The 19,535-nt window shown below is 39.8% G+C and overlaps 1 protein-coding gene across 1 annotated transcript in view; it reads left to right on the top strand.

Moving 5' to 3' along the window:
- The window catches only part of LOC120246320 (beta-galactosidase-1-like protein 2), a 50,035-nt gene that overhangs the window by 26,399 nt on the left and 4,101 nt on the right, over positions 1 to 19,535 (top strand). Inside the window, 10 exon segments of the mRNA XM_039253783.1 lie at positions 361 to 411; positions 413 to 443; positions 1,412 to 1,476; positions 9,456 to 9,540; positions 10,173 to 10,310; positions 11,320 to 11,400; positions 12,048 to 12,154; positions 16,134 to 16,280; positions 18,793 to 18,864; positions 19,369 to 19,456. Of these exon segments, the coding sequence (XP_039109714.1) occupies positions 361 to 411; positions 413 to 443; positions 1,412 to 1,476; positions 9,456 to 9,540; positions 10,173 to 10,310; positions 11,320 to 11,400; positions 12,048 to 12,154; positions 16,134 to 16,280; positions 18,793 to 18,864; positions 19,369 to 19,456 (865 nt within the window).

Here is a 19,535-nt window from a genome sequence, read left to right as displayed (position 1 = left end):
TGGTATGTGGTTAATTTGAGCATGGGTATGGAGGAGGTGCTCTCTGATGCACTAGACAAAATGCAGGATTCAGGTCCTTAAGGGAAAGCACTGTATTAAGGTGAATGCAAACAGTCCCACTGCCTCTTCCTTTAGGTCTGACATTTTAATAGTCAGTTTCGCCTTCCTGAGTGTGGCTGAGGCAGTGATAATGTTTTTGTTTTAATTTGCTAACTTACAAGTAGCTAGATGGGAGAATTAAAATTTTCCTCCATTCCTCAGCTTCATTCTAGTATTTTTATGCCAGCATTTTTTTTTCTAGAGAGAAGCCATCCCATGAGATCAGGAACAGTTCATTTATCTTACCAAATTTCTCCACAGGCCATGGTCACAAGAGGGATCAAGGTGCTGCTTATGACTGCTGATGATGCTTAAAGAACTGAAAAGAGGCCACTTAAAGCATGGTACATTTTTCTTTACCCCCTTTCCTGTACTAGTGAAGTCTGAAACAGAACAGGAGTCCTTCTGTTGCTTTATTTTTCCCATTTCCCATGGATGAGACCTCATAGTTTCCAGGGAAAAGCGGTGGGGCTGAGTTAAGGAACTAGTCCTCACCTTGCTACCGCACCAGCCATAACCCCCGGAACATAACAATGCAGGACACTTCCTCCATCCTCTTCAGTCCTTGGTGGCAAGAGTGGGGCTGGGCTGGGACCAGAGTAAAGACTATCTTCATTGTTGTGAAATGGCTATGACTGAACAACATGAAGGAGAGGGAGTGTCAGAGAAATGGTACTGTCATGGACTCCGCTCCAGGAGCTCAGGCGGTAGAGAAGTTTGGGGAATAGACACAGTAGGGAAACATGGAATAGAATTATAAAGTGGAAGTTTGAATTGATCCTTAGGAAAATGTAAAAAAGCAGTGTGCAGACAAATGGAGCCAGAGAGCAGTGCTATTTGGAGTTCACGCCCATTCTCCTCTCCTGGCCTCCCCACTATCTTTTCGCATCCTGCATCTTGTAGGAGAGGCAGGATAGTGTTCTGAATTAGAAGTCAGGAGATCGATAGTCAAGTTTAGGTCTTAGGCTATTCACCTCTTTTGGCTCAGTTTCTTTATTTGGCTTTCATTTATTCATCAGCATGATGTGGCTTATTTTAACTGCCCTTCATATTGTCTGGGTAATTTATTGTAAATGCTAAATGAAGGGATGTTTGTGAAAGCACTTTGTATGGAGCAGGTTTAGATCCACATGCAGGATCATATCTTTGTTATTAACCATAGTTCATAAAGTGTTTATGAGAACTACTTGTGAGGTGCATGTGCCAGAGCTGAGGCTCAGCTCTTCATCCTGTGTCTGAGAGCCCATTCTCCCCGCTGCCCTACAGTGCTTGTAGTAGGACCTTATGCATAGTGTCTCCTTTTCCTCTACAGTGCTTTCCACTTTCCACATGAGAAATATAAAGAAAGAAACTTATGATACACTTCTTTCAATCCAAGTAAGGATAATTCAGAGATGGAAATGTTTTGATTCTTGCTCATGCTAGGACCTGTTGGCTCACTTTGGGTGGAAATTCTCAACAGTAATTAGTTCAGTTAAAATTTGGATCTGTTATGCCTTTGAAATGCCTTCTCTAGGTAGTTTGGGGTGTATCTAAATCAAATTCAAATGCTTACAATGCTTGGCCCATAGCCCCTTAGAAAGACACAGGATGAGAAACATAATATACTAGTAGGGCAGCATCGTTGGGAATCTTCACAGGAGTCCAAGGGCTCTACCCCTGCCCCAACTGACAGCTCAGGTTTCAAGGAATGGGAGCCATCTGGCAGAGAATCCTCAGTCTCAGGAGAGGAACCAGCCACTATCCCTTGTCACAGCTCCATAGGCATAAATTTTGGGTCTGCTTAAGGGGAACTCTTGGTTGCAGGCACACAGGAAGCTATGGCTTCAATAGGAATTTATACATCATTCATAGTTTTCCAATTTAAATAAAATTTGTTAATCAGAGGTCATTTTAACCATAATAATCTACCTGATAACATGGATAACATCTTGCCTTTATTATGTTTTCAGGTGGACCTAAAGTCAGCTTGCATGAGGCAAAGTTTTGCTAACCCTTTACTAAAGCCCCATTAATCTTTACTTATGATCCAGTGAGAAAGATAAGATATGTAAATAACACAAGATAGAAAGTGCTAGTTGCAATAGAACTATTATTGGGTAAATAGAGATTAGAAGGTGGCATAGATTTCTGCCACTAGCTGAGATCCATGGTTACATGTTTCATTTTGCACAGCATTGAGATATGTGTTACTAGGAGCAAAAGAAGCATCTTTTAATTACCATCAGTATAAAACAATGCCTGGAATTCTAAAAAATGTGAAATCCCTGTTTCTGCTCTCTTACACTCCTATAGTCTGAGACAGCACTCAGATTTAGGGAAGAGTACAAAGGGATGTGCATCCAGCTGTATAATGACTGGGCCAAATCAGGAAATGGTGCAAGTAGCTCAGAGGTGTTGGGATGAGTGCATTCCAAAAGAGTATGAAGAGGGAGTATAATTCCCAGGGCAAAGTAAACATGCAAATAGATGGTAACATCATGATGGTGGTGGAGGAAGCATTGTCAAAGGAGAATCAATAAAACCAGTGAAATCAGAAGTAAAAGTGGTATGCTATCTATCATTAGGAAAGTCTTGAAAATGAGGTCATTTGTTTATTCACTGAGTCAGTCAGTGAATGTTTTTAGCACCTACCATGTGCCAGTTAAGTACTTTTCACGGGATTGTATATAAAGCAGTGAATGAAGTCTACAAAAGCAGAACTTTTAGAGTTTATATTTCAGTGGTAAGATAGATAGATAACAAACAAATAAGGGCAGATATAGAGTATGAAGTACTAATAAGAGCTAGAAAGACATTAGATAATCTTTACATACACAGCTTTTAGTTTAAGTAATCTTCCCTGTTTTTCATGTTTATTTCTTAAATCACCATGTAAAAAACTATTAATCTTATTCCCACTTTGCATATGAGGAAACCATGACTCAGAAAGGCAAAATTACTGATTTCACTTAATTAAACTCATACCTTCTGCCTCTAAATGCCATGCTGTCTTTACTGTCTTATATCATCCACCATCTAAACGCCTTATCTGGTGAGAAAATGCTTTGATACAGTAGTGGAGCAGTGACAGGAATTAAATAGTGAAAATGAGTACCAATAGCTTTATTTATTTAAAAAAATTTTTTTAATGTCTTATTTATTTTTGAGAGAGAGAGACAGCATGAGCAGGGTAGGATCAGAGAGAGAGGGAGACACAGAATCTGAAGCAAGCTCCGGGCTCTAAGCTATCAGCATAGGGCCCAATGTGGGGCTCGAACCCACGAACCATGAGATCATGACCTGAGCCGAGGTCGGACACTTAACCGACTGAGCCACTCAGGCGCCCAAGTACCAACAGCTTTAGAAAGTTCATTGTGATTTGTCTCCAGTGCATTTCTTATATGAGAAAGTGAACATGAGAGAAACACAAGTCTTAGGGACAGATGTTGTAACTGAATATGGGGAGAAAGCAGAGCTTTTGAACCTCCAGATTGTTTTTGTGTTCTGTATCAAACAGATTTCTTTCCAAACTGGACAAGATAGGGCCTACATAGTTACGGAGGAGCTAACACTTGAACTGGAAAAGAAGTTAAATGTTTCAAATTTAGATCAGAATGAGCACATTATTTTGCGTGGGTACCTTGTGCCAGGTTTGGTGCTAAGCTCTGGGTATATACTAGTGATCTAACAGAGATCTTCTTTGTCCTTGCAGAGGCTGTATCGAGGTTTGTTCACTGAACATGGGGGCTCTGTTGTTGGCTTTCTTCTGTCTGATCTCTCCTGAGGGAAGATACAGAAGCTGTGCTTATCAAAGGTCCAGAAAAGATAGCTAGAAAAGAGTGCTCACCTATCAAATAAGGATATCTGCTGTGTCACAGTAGGCTGAACTCAACGCACAGTAATTATAAAGTCTCTGCATTAAAATTAAAAACAAAACAGCAACAAAGCTGAAATACCAAAATACAGATAAGAAGAACTCCATCCTGATAGCAGTCTGTATGAAAGAGATTTAGGACCCTATTGATGGTAGCCTTCACCTAAGTCGTGTCTGTAACATCTACTGCCAATAGTTTTGAATACTTGGGTTTTATTAATATGACAGATATTACCACATTTCTCCATTCTGGTAGGAGCACATTTGAAGTATTTGCTTTGTTTTTCTCAGGCCATGTGTCTTCCACTTAACAAAATGGAGTGCTTTCAGGAAATATAATTTAGAATTTTTCTAAAATTAAACGAGGGTTCAGTAAATTGATTTTAGCTCAGGTCATGGTCCCAAGGTTGTGGGATCAAGACCTCCTTCAGGGTCCTTGCTGGGCATGGCAAGTTCAAAAGTAATCATCATTAGTGATACTAACTGACTAGTGATACTAGGTCAGGAGTGCAATACATATGCAAAGTGAGAATTTCAACAAAGAGATAGAAAATATTAACAAAATGCCAAACAGAAATCATAGAGCTGAAGGATATAATTATTGAACTGTAAAATCCAATAGAGGGACTCAACAGGAGACTTGATGAAGTGGAAAAAATGGATCTGCAGACTCGAAGACAAGGCAGTGGAATTTATCCAGTCTTAAGAGAAAAAGAAAAAAGAATGAAAAAAGTGTGAGGATAGTTTAAGGGTTTTATGGGACAACATATGGGGCACATTAAACAGAACAATATCCACATTATAAAGATCCTGGAAAGAGAAGGAGAGAAGGGATTAGAAGGGCTTAGTCAAAAAATAATGCCTAACAACTTACCTAACTAATGGAATGAAACAGACATCCAGATCCAGGAAACCCAGAGAGTGCCATATAAAATGAATTCAAAGAGAGTTATACTGGGACACATATAATTAATCTGTGAAAAGTTAAAGACAAGGAGAAAAATCTTAAAACAGCAAGAGAAAAGCAACTTGTTACATAGACGGAAAGAACCCCCCATAAGGCTATCACAGATTTTCAGCAGAAATCTTGTATGCCAGAAGGGAGTAGGATGATATAGTCAAAGTGCTGAAAGAAAAGAACTACCAACCTAGAATACCCTACCCTGTGAAGGTCTCCCTCAGAATTGAAGGAGAAGTAGAGTTTGCCAGACAGATGAAGCCAAATGAAATCATAACAAATTGGCCTCACAAAAAAAATGTTAAAAAGAGTTCTTTAAGCTGAAAAGAAATGGAAACTAGTAACAGGAAAAGCTAGTTTGTAACAGGAACACATGAAAATATGAAGCTTCCTGGTAAAGGTAAATGTATAGTTAAATTTAGAATAATGTTGTGATGGGTAAATACCTTTAAACTCTAGTATGAAGTTTAAAAGACAAAAGAATAAAAAATCATTGTAACTACAATTTTTTAATGATACACAAGGTGAAAAGATGTAAATTGCAACATCCAAAATATATAGGGAGAGAGTTAAAAATGTAGAGCTTTAATATGTGTTTGAAGTTAACCTGTATTAGTAGAATAGACTGCTGTCAATATGAGATGTTTTTATGTAAACCTCATAATAACCACAAAACAAAATCCTGTAGTAAATATACAAAAGATAAAGAGACAGGAATCAAAGCATACCAGTACAGAAAAATAATCAAACCACAAAAGGGGAGATCAAGAGAGGAAGAAACAAACAAATTATAAAACAACCATAAAAGAATTAACATAATACCTATCAATAATTACTATAATGTAAATGGACTAAATCCTCTAATCAAACGAGATAGAGAAGCTGAATGGATTAAAAAAAAAAAAAATAAGGCCCAAGTATCTGTTGGCTACAAGAGACTCACAGCTTTGAGGACACACACAGACTGAAATTGAAGGGACGGAAAAAGATATTCCATGCAAATAGAAGCCAGAACAAAGTAGAGAGTAGCTATACTTCTATCAGACAAAATAGACTAAGACAAACTCTGTGTCAGTTGTCAAAGAAAGTCTTTAAATGATGATAAAAGGAATCAATTCATCAACAGAATATAACAATTGTAAATACTATGCACCCAACAGAGAAAATATATAAAGCAAATGTTACTAGATCTGAGTGGAGAAATAGTGATACAATAATTGCAGGGGACTTAAATACCTTAATTCCAACAATGGATAGATCATCTAGACAGATAATAAAGAGGGAAACATGGGACTTAAATTATACATTAGTCCAGATGGACCTAAAGAGTATTTACATTCTGTTGCTGTTCTAATCAACAGCAACAGAATACGCATTCTTCTCAAGTACACATGGAACATTCTCTAGAATAGACCATATGTTAGGTCGCACAACATGTCTTAATAAATTTAAGAAGATTGAAATCATGGGGCAACTGGGTGGCTCAGTCGGTTGAGTGTCCAACTTCGACTCAGGTCATGATGTCATAATTCTTGGGTTCAAGCCCCCCTGTCGGGCTTTGTACTGATGGCTCGAGCCTGGAGCCTGCTTTGGATTCTGTGTCTCCTTCTCATGCTCTGCCTTTCTCATAAATAAATAAAAGTTTAAAAAATGTAAATCTTTTTTGATTAAAATCATATTTCCTGACCACAATGGTATGAACCTACAAATCAATTACAAGGAAAAAAACTGGAAAATTCACAAATTTGAGGAGATTAAACAACATGATCCTGAATAATAATTGGTCAAATAAATCAAAAAAGAAATTTTTAAAAATCTTGAGGCAAATGAAAATGGAAACACAATATTTCAGACTTATGAGATGCAGTAAAAGCAGTTCTAAGAGGGAAGTTTATAGTGATAAACATATACATTGATAAAGAAAAGATCTTAAATCAACAACCTAACTTTATACCTCAAGGAGCAAGAAAAGAACAAACAGCTCCAAGTATTAGAAAGAAGAACATAACAAAGATGAGAGCAGAAATAAATGAAATCAAACCTAGAAAGACAATAGAAAAGATTGATGAAACCAAGTTTTTTTAAAAAGATGAAATTGATAAATTACTAAGAAAAAAAAGATCATACTCAGTAAATAAAATTTTAAGTGGAAGAGTAGAATTACAACTGATACCACAGAAATATAAAGGGTCATAGTTTCTACTAGTATGAACAATTATATGCCAACAAATTAGACCACCTGGAAGAAATAGATAAATTTCTAGAAGCATACAGACTACGGAGAATGAATCATGAAGAAGTAGAAAATCTGAACAGACCAACCAAATGTTAGTAAGAAGATTCAATCAGTAATCAAAGACCTCCCAACAAAGGAAAGTCCAAGATCAGATCACTTCCCTGGTTATTTCTACCAAACATTTAAAGCAAAACTAGCACCAATCCTTCTCAAACTCTTCTAAAACAAAGGAGGAAATACTTACAAACTCATTTTATGAGGCCAGCATTACTCTGATACCAAAGCTAGACAAGGACATTATAAAAAAAGAAAACTATAGCCCCAATATAGATGCACAGACCCTCAATAAAATATTAACAAACCAAATTCAACAATACATCAGAAGGATAATAAACTATGATCAAGTGAAATTTACTCTGGGGATATAAGGTGTTAGGAAAATTGGATATCCACATGCAAAAGAATGAAACTAAATTCTATCATATGTCATAGATAAATATCAATCCCAAATGGATTAAAGACTTGAACATAAGATTTGAAACCTTAAAACTAGAAGAAAGCACATGCATAAGCTCCTTGATACTGATCTTGGTGATAGTTTTTTGGATTTGACACCAAAAGTAGAATTAAACATCTGAGACTATATCAGACTGAAATGTTTCTGCACAGCAAAGGAAACCGTCAATAAAAGGAAAAGGCAACCTATGGAATGGGGAAAAATATTTGTAAATCACATATCTGATAATTGGTTAAAATCCAAAATATATAAAATTTTGTACAATGCAATAGTAAAACAAAAAAACCCCAAATAACCCAGTTGAAAAATGGGCAAAGGGCCTGCATATGTATTTTTCCAAAGAAGACAAAGATGTCCAATAGGTATATGACAAGCTGCTCAATATCCTTAATCATCAGGGAGGCAAATCAAAACACAATAAGATATCACCTCACTCCTATTAAGCTGCCAATTATCAAGAAGACAGGAGATAATGCTGGGGAGGAGGTAGAGAAAAAGGAGCCTTTTTATACTGTTGGTAGAGATGTAAATTGGCCCAACGACTATGGAAAACAGGATAGAAGTTCATAAAGAAATTAAAAAATAGAACTGCCACGGGGAGCCTGGGTGGCTTAGTCGGTTAAGCGTCCGACTTTCGCTTGGGTCATGATCTCGTGGTTCGTGGATTTGAGCCCCGCTTCGGGCTCTGTGCTGACTGCCAGCTCAGAGCCTGGAGCCTGTTTCAGTCTGTGACTCCCTCTCTCTCTGACCCTCCCCTGCTCACACTGTCTCTCTCTCTCCTAGAAATAAAGACATTAAAAAAAAAAATAGAACTGCCATATGATCTAGAAGTCTTATTTCTGGGTATATATGCAAAGGAAATGAAATAATTATCCTATATGGAAATGAAATAATTATCAATAGCCAAGGTATCAAAACAGCCTATGTGTGATAATGGATGAATAAAGAAAATGTGATTGTTTTATATGTATTTAAATAATGTATATGTCTACAAATGTGATTTTTTAAAAATATGCATATGTAATATTCCATGGTATGGGTGTGGAATATTACATGGCCATAAAAAAGAACGATATCTTGCCATTTGCAACAACAAGGAGAGATCTAGAGGGTATAGTTCTAAGTGAAATAAGTCAGAGAAAGACAAATGCCATACAATGTCACTCGTGGAATTTAAGAAATAATGAACAGACAAAGGAAAAAGAGACAGACATAAAACAGACTCTTAAATACAGAGAAAAAACTGGTAGCTGCTAGAGGGGAGGTTGGTGGGGGGATGGGTGAAATAGGTGAATGGAGTTAAACTTACATGATGAGCACTGAGTAATGTATAGGATTGTTGATCTTGAATTGTACACCTGAAACTAATATAACACTATATGTTAATTATACTTGAATAAAAACAAAACACAATTCTGGGATTCCACATTTTTAGCAGTCATTTGTTGAACATTTTTAGTGTTTCCCCTAGGTCAGGCACTTCTTTACTAGACCTCTAATCTGATCACTTAAGGGAATGAAGAGATTCCGTTGTTCCAGAAAAGGAAATGTGCAATAGCGGTTGATTTTACCAAAGTTCAAGGGAGAAGTCCATTGAAAATCCAGGAGGAGTAATAAGAGCAGGGGAATGATCTGCGAATGGAGAGTAAAACTCAGAGTTTGTGGGCAGTGAGGGGATGCTCTGAATTGTAAGGGATTGTGAGGACTGAACTTTACAGTTCCCTCCTAAGTGATTCAAGGCTTATAAATTGTACCAAACTTTACTAAATTGACACTTAATTTTTCTCAGGGTCGTACCCCCATACTGATGATGGTGTATACAGCAAGCTCTTTGGATGGATGGGGCACTGCCCACAATAATGTGGACTCACATCGTGAGTATTCCTTAGGTCCTTTCTCAGGAGAGTAGATGACACAGATGCCACTGGCCTGTTTTTGTTCTTTTTTTTTTTTCCTTCTGGTTAGAGTACTTGAGGTTTAGAGGACAAGACTGCTAGATCTTACAGCTTTAGAAGTATCTGTGTGATTAAGTAAACACCTTAACAGGCATCTACGCAGGTCATTGTAACTGAAGTTGAAATTTAGCAGGAACAGAATATAATCAATTATATAATTATAATAAAATCAGAGTCTGATTTTATTGAGGCTATTAAAGTAATCAGAGTTCTGATCTGTTCTGACTTGTTCTCACAGGGCAATTAAATGAGAGTGTGTTGGGTGATGTAGAATTTTCTCTGGTCTCACAGTCTCTGCCATGTGCTTCCAGGAGAGTTGGTAAAGATCATTAAAATGTAGTTTGAAGGCAAATGTTCCTGGTACCATGATTTTAGATTACTCACTGTGAGAAGTCACTAAGTGCTTAAGCAACACTGAGCTAGACATATATTTACCTAAGACTATGATGCATAAACAAATGTTTAATACATGCAGTTTGAACATTCTACAAAGCACTATTAATTCTTTCAAACTTTAATTTTCTCTCCCATTTCTTCCTACTTATGTGCAGCGTTCATGAAAGAGATACGTGATATGTTCAACTATAGTTTCTCCCTCAACTTCTATATGTTCCATGGTGGCACCAACTTCGGCTTCATGGGTGGATCTGCATCTTTGGACAACTACCTCCCTATGATCACAAGCTATGGCGAGTACTTGTCCTCCACAGCTGTCTCCAACCTAGTCACACCACCATTTGAGACTGGAGCTTCCTAGGATGAGTCTCTGGAAATAATCACTAGGACCGTTCATCTGTTTTGCCTTTAATAAGTGCTGGGGATTGAGGTTTTAATGTTAATCCTCATGATGGTATTAGAATTTATCCACCCCTAGAATATAGGCTGTCTGGGGCTTAGCAGGCAGAAGCATTGGTCACTTATCTTGTCTATTCACTGTACAGACCTTAGTTTTTAGAAGTTCACTGCAAAACCAGTTACTTTGGATCTCTTGATAACACCAGGGCATTGATTAATAGGTCTTCCCCAGGCTATAACTCCACTGAGAGACCAAGGAAAAGTCAAGAGTGAAAGAAAGACAGGAGTTTAACTAGAAATTGAATAGGAAGAGGAAACGAGTGGATTGGAGTAGTCTTGGGCTCTTATCCAGGACTTTACTAGATATCCCGGGACTGGTGTTATTTGCCTTCAGTTGAAAGCCCTGAAAGTATGGTAGATATCTCCTGGTTTGAACTCATTGGGACCTGGTATTTTCTTGTCTAATGCCAAAGTTTTTCCTTCCTTTTTTTTTTAAGTTTATTTATTTTAAGGGAGAGAGCTCGCTGCCTCTCTGGGGAGGAGCAGAAAGAAAGGGAGAAAGAGAGTTGGGGGGGGGCTAAAGAAAGGGAGAGAGACAGAGAAAGAGAGAGAAAATGAGAAGGGGAGGGGCAAAGAGAGAAGGAGAGAGAATACCTATCAGTCTCTGCACTGTCAGCACAGAGCCTGACTCAAGGCTCATTCTCATAAACTGTGAGATCATTACCTGACCCAAAACCAAGAATTGGACACTTACTTGACTGAGTCACCCAGACACCCCGAAAGATTTTCCTGCCAGAGCTTCTATATTAAGGATCATTTTGCTTAGTACTAAGTTCTAATAGCTTCCTTTGCTGAAGCTAGAGCTTTCCTGGGGAAAGTAACAAATTTCTTTGTATTTTTCAGACTATGGGGCACTGCTAACAGAGAATGGAGAATATACATCTGAGTACCTCGTATTCCAAGAGTTGTTTACCACTTCTTTTGGTACCTAGCAACAACTTCAATCTGAAGGATAACTCAGTCTCTCAGTTGGTTTCTGTCTTGTGAAGAGGGGATTGAGGGAATGGATAAAGATGTATTTTTGGGGAGATGTCCAGTTTGTTCCAGTTTATTTCATCATTAGGCACTAGAGATTCAAATATTCACAAAATACCGGGCCCACCCCCAGGTACTCAACATCTAGGACCATGTTGCTTAGTGTTGGTTGTACATTGGAGTCCTCTGTGGAACTTGTAAAAACCAGAGGTGCCAGGCCCTTCCAAGAGCTGTTAGATAAGTGTCTTTGTTGAAATGGGGAGGAAGGGGCAGATTCTGAGCATATATATTTTCCCATTGGACTTTAGGAGATTCTGATGAGTATCCAAGGGTTTAGAGCTACTGGTCCAGCAGTGGGATTAATGTGCCACTTTTCCAGGACAGCAGGGCATCCCGCCTTAGAGCCTATATAAATATGAAAGGAATCTCACTCAATTATTGCCTACCTTATGACTCTTCCTGGAATTGGCAAAGCATGCCCTTCGACTGACTGGGCCCTTCATTCTTGGTGGTTTGGGGATAGCAAGGTACGTGGTGTCTTTGCATAGGTTGGAGGAGGATCTCAGAATGGCCCTATCTCCTATTTTTCGTTGCAGGGGTTCCCATGCCTCAGCGACCAGGTTTAATACCTAAGGCAATATATAAATCACTGGTAACATCATACTACCTTTCACTGTGGGATGTCATACCCTACCTAAAGGAGGTAAGCTTTTTCTAGCATGGGATCGGCTTTGGACAGAAGAGACAGGAGGGAAAGGCTTAGCTCCAAGAATAAGAAGTAAATTACTAGGGAACCGGAAACAATCCTTAGCCATTTTAATTCCTTCTCCTAATTTTACAATTCAGAATAAGAAACCTAGAATAAGAATTCAGGAACATAACAGAAAATTTAAATTTGAATAAACAGTGTAAACATTGCAGGATATTGGGAACTTTCCTTTCAATAGTGTAGCCAAGAAGAGATCCCCTGCCTTCTGAAGTGGTTACAATAAAGGCACACTGATTGGATCTAGGGCAATGATTTTTAAACTTTTGGTTTAGTAGGGGGATTCCTTCTTCAAACTCACTGCAACGTTCTGTACATAAATCATGCACTGGATAAATCGGGTGGTGGTTCTGAGGATCTGTACTTGCATCCTATGAGTCAGCCAGCCATCCTTTCTCTAGGATGGCACATATTAGGATGGCCCATGTGCCACTTCTGACTTACCTGTAGGGTTTGAAGGAGCACAGTTTGAAAACCATTGGTCTAGAGGAAAACCTGCAGAGTTATTCACACAATACTTAGTAAACATTGGTGTTTGGAGAACTGTATTATCAACATGTTGCTTTGGGGAATTTCCAGTCTAATAGGGAGGAGAGGTGAGTAGAGTAGTGATTAGGGAGTTATGGATTGTATGGTAGAGGAATGAAGGCAGCACAACATTGTCAAGGGAACGCAGTGTTGTGTTAAAGAATGTAAGCTCTGGAGTCAGACTAGGTTTCAATATTTACCTTGGGGCACTCATTTAACCTCATTCTAAGTTTCTTTATCTGGTTGAGGCTACTAATTGCGCTGACCTCAGAGGATTGTAGTGTGGATTAAGCCACTAAAACTGAATCTGGAACACAGTAAGTGCTGAGCGAGTGCTAGTTGCTGTATTATTATTTGGAGATATGGTCAGCATGCTGGACAATCACAGGATCCAAATTATATCCAAGTTGAGGTGATTTTGAGATCCAAAGGATGAACAGGGGCTTAATGAAAGGAACAATGGGGTAGAATGGAGGAGGGAAAGAAATTTGAGGCATAGTGGACACTATTTGTAAAGATATGCAAGGATCTGCATGCTTGGGGAACTGCAAATAGGACTGGAATGAGAAGTGTTTGTGGGAGAACACCAAGTAAGGGACCAGGTAGCATGTGTCAGAGGGCCTTTGTGTTTTTGTTTTAAACACTTTCGTATGGAATTTTGAAGACATGAACAAATGGCAGAGAGAAAAGTTATGAACCCGTGTGCTCAGTGCCCAGCCTCAACTTTATTAATATGTGGCTAATACTGTTTCATTTATACACTTCCTTTCCCCTTCTTCTACTCTTTTTCACATTTTTGAGAGAGAGAGAGGAAGAGAGAGAGAATGTGAAAGGGGGAGAGGGGCAGAAGGAGAGAGAGAGAATCTCAAGCAGCCTCCACACTGAGCTCAGAGCCCAATGCAGGGCTTGATCCCACAAATCTGGGATCATGGACAAGAGCTGAAATCAAGAGGTGGATGCTCAACCGACGGAACCACCAGGCACCCAGGATTATTTTAAAGCCAATCTCAGACATCATATAATTTTAGCTGCAAATAGTTCAATATGTATCTGAAAAGATAAGAACTCTTTCAGTGAATTCCTACGAAATACTTTTAATGGTTTTATTTTTTACTTTTTAAATTTTTGTTTATTTATTTTGAGAGAGAATATGCAGGCAAAAGGGAGCAAGAGAGAATCCCAAGCAGGTTCTGCACTGTCAGCGCAGAGCCAGATGCAGGGCTTGAACTCATGAACCATGAGATCATGCATGACATGAGCCAAAACCAAGAGTCAGTTGCTTGGCTGAGCAACCCAGGCACCCCCTGGGAAATATGTTTTTTAAGATTTTATTTATTTATTTTGAGAGAGAGAGAGAGAAGAGGAGGGGCAGAGAGAATCCCAAGCAGGCTCTGTGGTGTCAGCACAGAGCCCTACTCAGGGCTTCATCTTACCAACTATGAGATCATGACCTGAGCTGAAATCAAGAGTCAGAGGCTTAACCTACTGAGCCACCCATGTGCCTCTCCTGGGAAATATTAAGTAACAGGCTCTGTCAAAACAACAACAACAACAACAACAACAACAACTCTGATTAGTAGTGTTTGCCAATTCCTATGGCCCAAGTACTCCCACTATGGCTAATTTCAAGCCTCTAGCATGACAACACCGATAGAGAGGTAAAATACAAGGTTGGGGAGAGGTGTGCACAATTGGCACTCATGGCTGATCCAGACTGGCTCTAGCAGAGCACTGGTGAAAATCATAAAATATCCAGGATTTAGATTTTCTCAATTATCTCATAATTTTTTTTAGCACTCATTTGTTAATATCAGGTCCAATTGAGGTCAGTTACACATTGCATTTAGTTGATAGTCTCTTAAATCTCTTTTATTCTAAAGGTTTTTTCCTATCTTTTTATTACATTTATTTGTTGAAGAAGCTGAATTATTTGTACTATAGATTTCCCCACCTTTGGGGAAATGTCCCAATGTATCTGAGAACATACCATTATATTCCCTGCATTTTCTGTAAACTGATCTGTATGCTTGATGAGATTTAAGTTAGGTGCTTTTTAAAAAATGTTTTATTTTTGAGGGGATGGGAGAGACAGCGAGAGAGAGGGAGAAATGGAATCCAAAACAGGCTCCAGGCTCTGAGGCGTCAGCATAGAGCCCAAAGTGGGCCTCGAACTCAGGAAGGGAGAGATCATGACCTGAACCAAAGTTGGACACTATCAGCAGATGGAGCCACCCAGGTGCCCCTATAGGAAGCTATTTTAAAGCTGGGTAATCAGATGACCAGCTTTGCTTTTCAGAAGGATTTCTTTGGTAGCGCTATGGGGGATGGAGTGGAGTACAGCCCAGTCAGAACACTGAAATTGAATGGAAATCTACAGAAGTGGAGTTTTAGATAATGGGAGTGAAGAAGGATTAGATATTTAGACTCAGACTCTAAAAGAGGTGATGACTGGTTGATGGGAGATATTGGAGAAGAGATAGAGGGGGAGACATTATTCATGTTTTTTACCTTCTTGACTGGATAGTTGGTGTTGCTCTTTGGGGAAAGGAAAAAGAGTAGGATGGGGCAGTGTGGTGAATACAGTTTGGGAGATATTGCATTAGAATCATCTAAGCATCTTCAGATGAGGAAGTCCAGGGGTGCCTGGATGGCTCAGTCAGTAAAGCATGTGACTCAATGTCGGGGTTATGAGTTTGAGCCCCATTTTGGATATAGAGATTACATTAAAAAATCAGTTACTTAAAAAAAATTATTTCCAGACAGAGAAATCCAACAGATGTGGGGTTTACCGGACATTGAGTGCTTTAGGTCAGTGTTAGATAAGCAGATTCATGAATAGAATAGTCATAGTCAGACCATGGCTTAGTATGATTTCTCTTAGGTAGGCTTCACACCCATTGTGGAGCCTAATGTGGGGTTTGAATGCGGCTGAGATCAAGACCTGAGCTGAGATCAAGAATCAGAGCCACCCAGGAGCCCCAGGATGATTTATCTTAGTGTATGAAGGTACAAGAGGAGAAGACCAAGGGTAGACAGAATTTGGACCTGGGGTGGAGTTCCTGAAACCTGGTCTAATCTCCATCACGAATTGATGAGCAAGTTCAACAGATCATTCTCTTTCCTTGATTTCGGCTTTTCCATATGAAAAATAAGAATACATTACTCTCTAGCACATGCAGAGAAATATGAAGTTGGTATAGGAAAATAAAAAGGGCATGTATATGTGATGCTTAAGCGTGATTATCATTACATATTCCTTTTTTATACTCCTATCCTTAAGACTCTTGGGGCAATTCCTTTGGAGAAGTGGGCTTTGAGTTCATGTTTCTGAAATTTTTCTCTCCAGCCTGAACATGCAGCCTGGTTTTTGTTCCTGTTTCTGCCACAGGCCATCAGCTCTGTCAAGCCCGTTTGCATGGAGAAGCTGTCTGTGAACCAGGGGAATGGTCAGTCCTCTGGGTACATACTTTATGAGGTTATGATCTCCACTGGAGGCCTCCTCACCACAAAGAATCACGTTCAAGACCGAGGTCAGGTAGGGGCCAGTGGATGGGTCCCCCCAGTGACATTTCTCTGCCGGTAAAATCCAGTGGTGTGGCTGGGGTGAATATCTAAATGATAGTCAAATCTTTTTGACCTTCAAAACATCATCAGTATTTCTTAACCTCTATCCCTTCAGTGAAATGTTTGATATGTAATCTACTACTGTCATAGGTACAAGATATGTAAACATTCCCAGGGAGGGGATACTCATTGAACCCTTATGGGAGTTGATGGAGTTCTTTAATGAGACTTGGGAGGAGTTTCAGAAGTCTGCACAGCAATCCCTACATATACACAGCACATTCCAATTGTCTCTTCTCATTTAAGTCACAAAACACTCATCTAAGATACTCATTACAAATTAGGACAACTCAGAGAAGCTCAATGGCTTTCAGGGCTATTTGACTAGAAAACAGCAGAGCTGAGGGGAAAGGCTCCAACATAACACTCCAAGTTAACAGCTGATGGAGTTTCCTCAGGTTTTGGTGAAATTCTCCTGCTCTTACCATCTCTGTGCGATTTGTGTCACCTTCTTCCAAGGTGCCGGTTCTCCTAAAGGTGATGTCAACCCTCCCCTCCTTCACCTGAGCTGCAGACCCAGATTCCTTGTTGTTTGCTGAACATTTCTCTTCACTTAGATATCATGTGCCATTGGCTTCTCAAACTCCTGACGTCCAACACCAGATTTATTATTCTCCTCATCCTGTGCTCCTTACATCAGCTCACAGATGTGCAGCTTCCCAAAATGAAAATGCTGCTTCCCTCATTCTTTCTTTACACTTTATTCTCAGCTGGCCCCTGCATAATGCAGTATTACTCAGTGGGTCTTTCTTTCTTTCTCTCTCTTCCTTCCTTCCTTCCTTCCTTCCTTCCTTCCTTCTTTCCTTCCTTCTTTTCTTTCTTTTTTCTTTCATCTGTCTTTCTGTCTTTCATCCTTCTTTCCTTCCAGTTTGTTTATTTATTCTGGGAGGAGAGGGCAGAGAGAGGGGAGAGAGGATCCCAAGTAGGCTCTGTGGAGCCCTACTTGGGGCTTGAACTCAAGAACCATGAAAATCATGACCTGAGCCAAAATCAAGAGTTGGATCCTTAACCAACTGAGCCACTCAGGCAGCCCTCAGTGGGTCTTTCAAACTCCATGCCACCATTGCCTTAGAGGCACTCTTGTATCTTTCCTATGCTACTGTTAGAGCCTTATCACTTTATTTCAGAGAGCTCACCTTTTCCTTCTTCCTTGCTAAATCCCTCCCTCACAGTGCCACCCAGTTACTTCCCAAGGTAGAATTCTCAGCATTCCACTTGCCCTGCCTACAGCCTTCCATTGGTTTTCCCAGTTACCTGCTGTATGTTTATGAATAAATTGGACTCTGCTGTGGATCAGGACTTGTTACTCCTTCCTCCATACTCATTCTGTTCACAGCTCCATGTTAGATATTGTGGAGTGTTCTAATCACTTCTTTGTGTCACTCTCCTGGTTCCTCAGTGGCTGGGGTTCTCTTATAAGCTTGGTGACTGCTTGCCCAAGTCATTCAATAAATGATTATAGAGTATACAGACCTTGTGATTAGACTTGAAATAGCTTAAAGTGTGAATTCTGTGTTCCGCATAGTATTAACATTTGTGTTTTTAATATATGTGAATTGTAATTTTTGTAGTTTCCCAGTCAAATTTCATTTGAAAATTATCACCTAAATCACATAATCTCAGGGGCAAATTACATACCCTCCTGTGGTCCTGCTTGGCTAGAGCAGATCCTTGAGGGTGACTTCATCTGACTCTGAAGCAGTATAACAGGTAATAGAAAAGAAATGGATGTACGTCCAGGTTATTCTTAAAATGAAAAATAGTGGTGACAGCAGCCTTTCTAGATAAGGATCTGGGAAACCTGAAAGACTGGATTTATTATGAGAGTGAACCAGGCTAGAAAGGTGGATGTCTGCTGTACCTGTAGCCCCTGCCTCCCCTTAGGCCACCACTTTTTCCTTTTTTTTTTTTTTTTTAAGAGAGAGGGAGAGAGGGCTAACAACAGGGAGAGACAGACAGAAAGAGAGAACCCCAAGCAGACTGCACACTGTCAGCACAGAGCCCAGCACAGGGCTCGATATCACAACCCTGAGATCATGACCTAAGCTGAAATCAAGAGTCAGACGCTTAACCAGCTGAGCCACTCAGGCAACCTTGGCCACCACTTCTTTCACAATATCCATTCATTCTCTACCTTCGTTTTCTCCTCATTCTCTGAAAGTCTTAAATTTCATTATTTCCCTCCTTGCCCTGAAGAAGGGCCCAGATATGGCATCAGGATATTCTTCCCTGGACTTTGCCTTATACATCTCATGACTGTGTATGTTTGAATATGTTGTAGGTTTGTGAACTTGTAGTCACTTGTAATATTCTGGGAGACAGAGATAATCATTCCCCTAGGACTTGCCTTCTTTGCTTTTCCAAAGATCATTTTGTCCCTTTCCTTATGAGGACCTAATAGTGCTCTTCTCTTTCTTTGGCAGGTGTTTTTGGATGAGGATTATCTAGGGGTCCTGGACCATTCCACTAACCAGCTGATTATTCCCACCAAAATGGTATATAATCCAGGGTTAATGGCATTGGTTCAATGCCTGCCCAGGCCCCAGGCTCAACTACAAGCATGACCAGGCCCAGTGATAGCCTATTTTCTCTTCCACTTTGGAATGTTCCTTGCATAAAAGCTCAATAAGGATGAGGGAGAATTGTATGTGTTTCTAAAGTATAGGTATACATGCTTTGGGTGAACAGAACTTCTCCACATTGGATATTTACTGCTCAAAAAACTCTAGGTTTGTTGCCAGCCTCAGTAGTCTCTTGTAAAATATCCAGGTGACTATTTTCTGAAAGGGTTGGCACAGGTTGGGAGTGAGAGTGGAGTGAGTATGAAGAGCAGGGGCCCAAGGATTTGCTTGACCCAGAACTGGAGGTCTGCACATTTCTGGGACCAGCTATCTGTCTGTCACCCTGCTTATGACCTCATCTGAGTTTCAGAGGAGACTTAAGAGATCTACAGAGGAGTGCCTGAGTGATACCCATTCTGGCCGGTCTGTCTTGGGCAGGGCTACAAGGATATCCCAACACTGAGAATTCTGGTGGAGAATCAAGGCCTCCTTGCCTACGGGCAGAACATCAATAAGGAGAGAAAAGGTGGGCTCTCTTCCTTCCAAAGGTGGAGAGGTTTGAGACCTTAAGGCACTGAATTCCTGTCATTCTTACCCCAGTCTGA

The sequence above is a fragment of the Hyaena hyaena genome, unplaced genomic scaffold (genome assembly GCF_003009895.1).
Source record: "Hyaena hyaena isolate Hyena2069 unplaced genomic scaffold, ASM300989v1 scaffold_465, whole genome shotgun sequence".
Taxonomy (NCBI): domain Eukaryota; kingdom Metazoa; phylum Chordata; class Mammalia; order Carnivora; family Hyaenidae; genus Hyaena; species Hyaena hyaena.
This window is presented reverse-complemented; position numbering and strand designations above follow the sequence as displayed.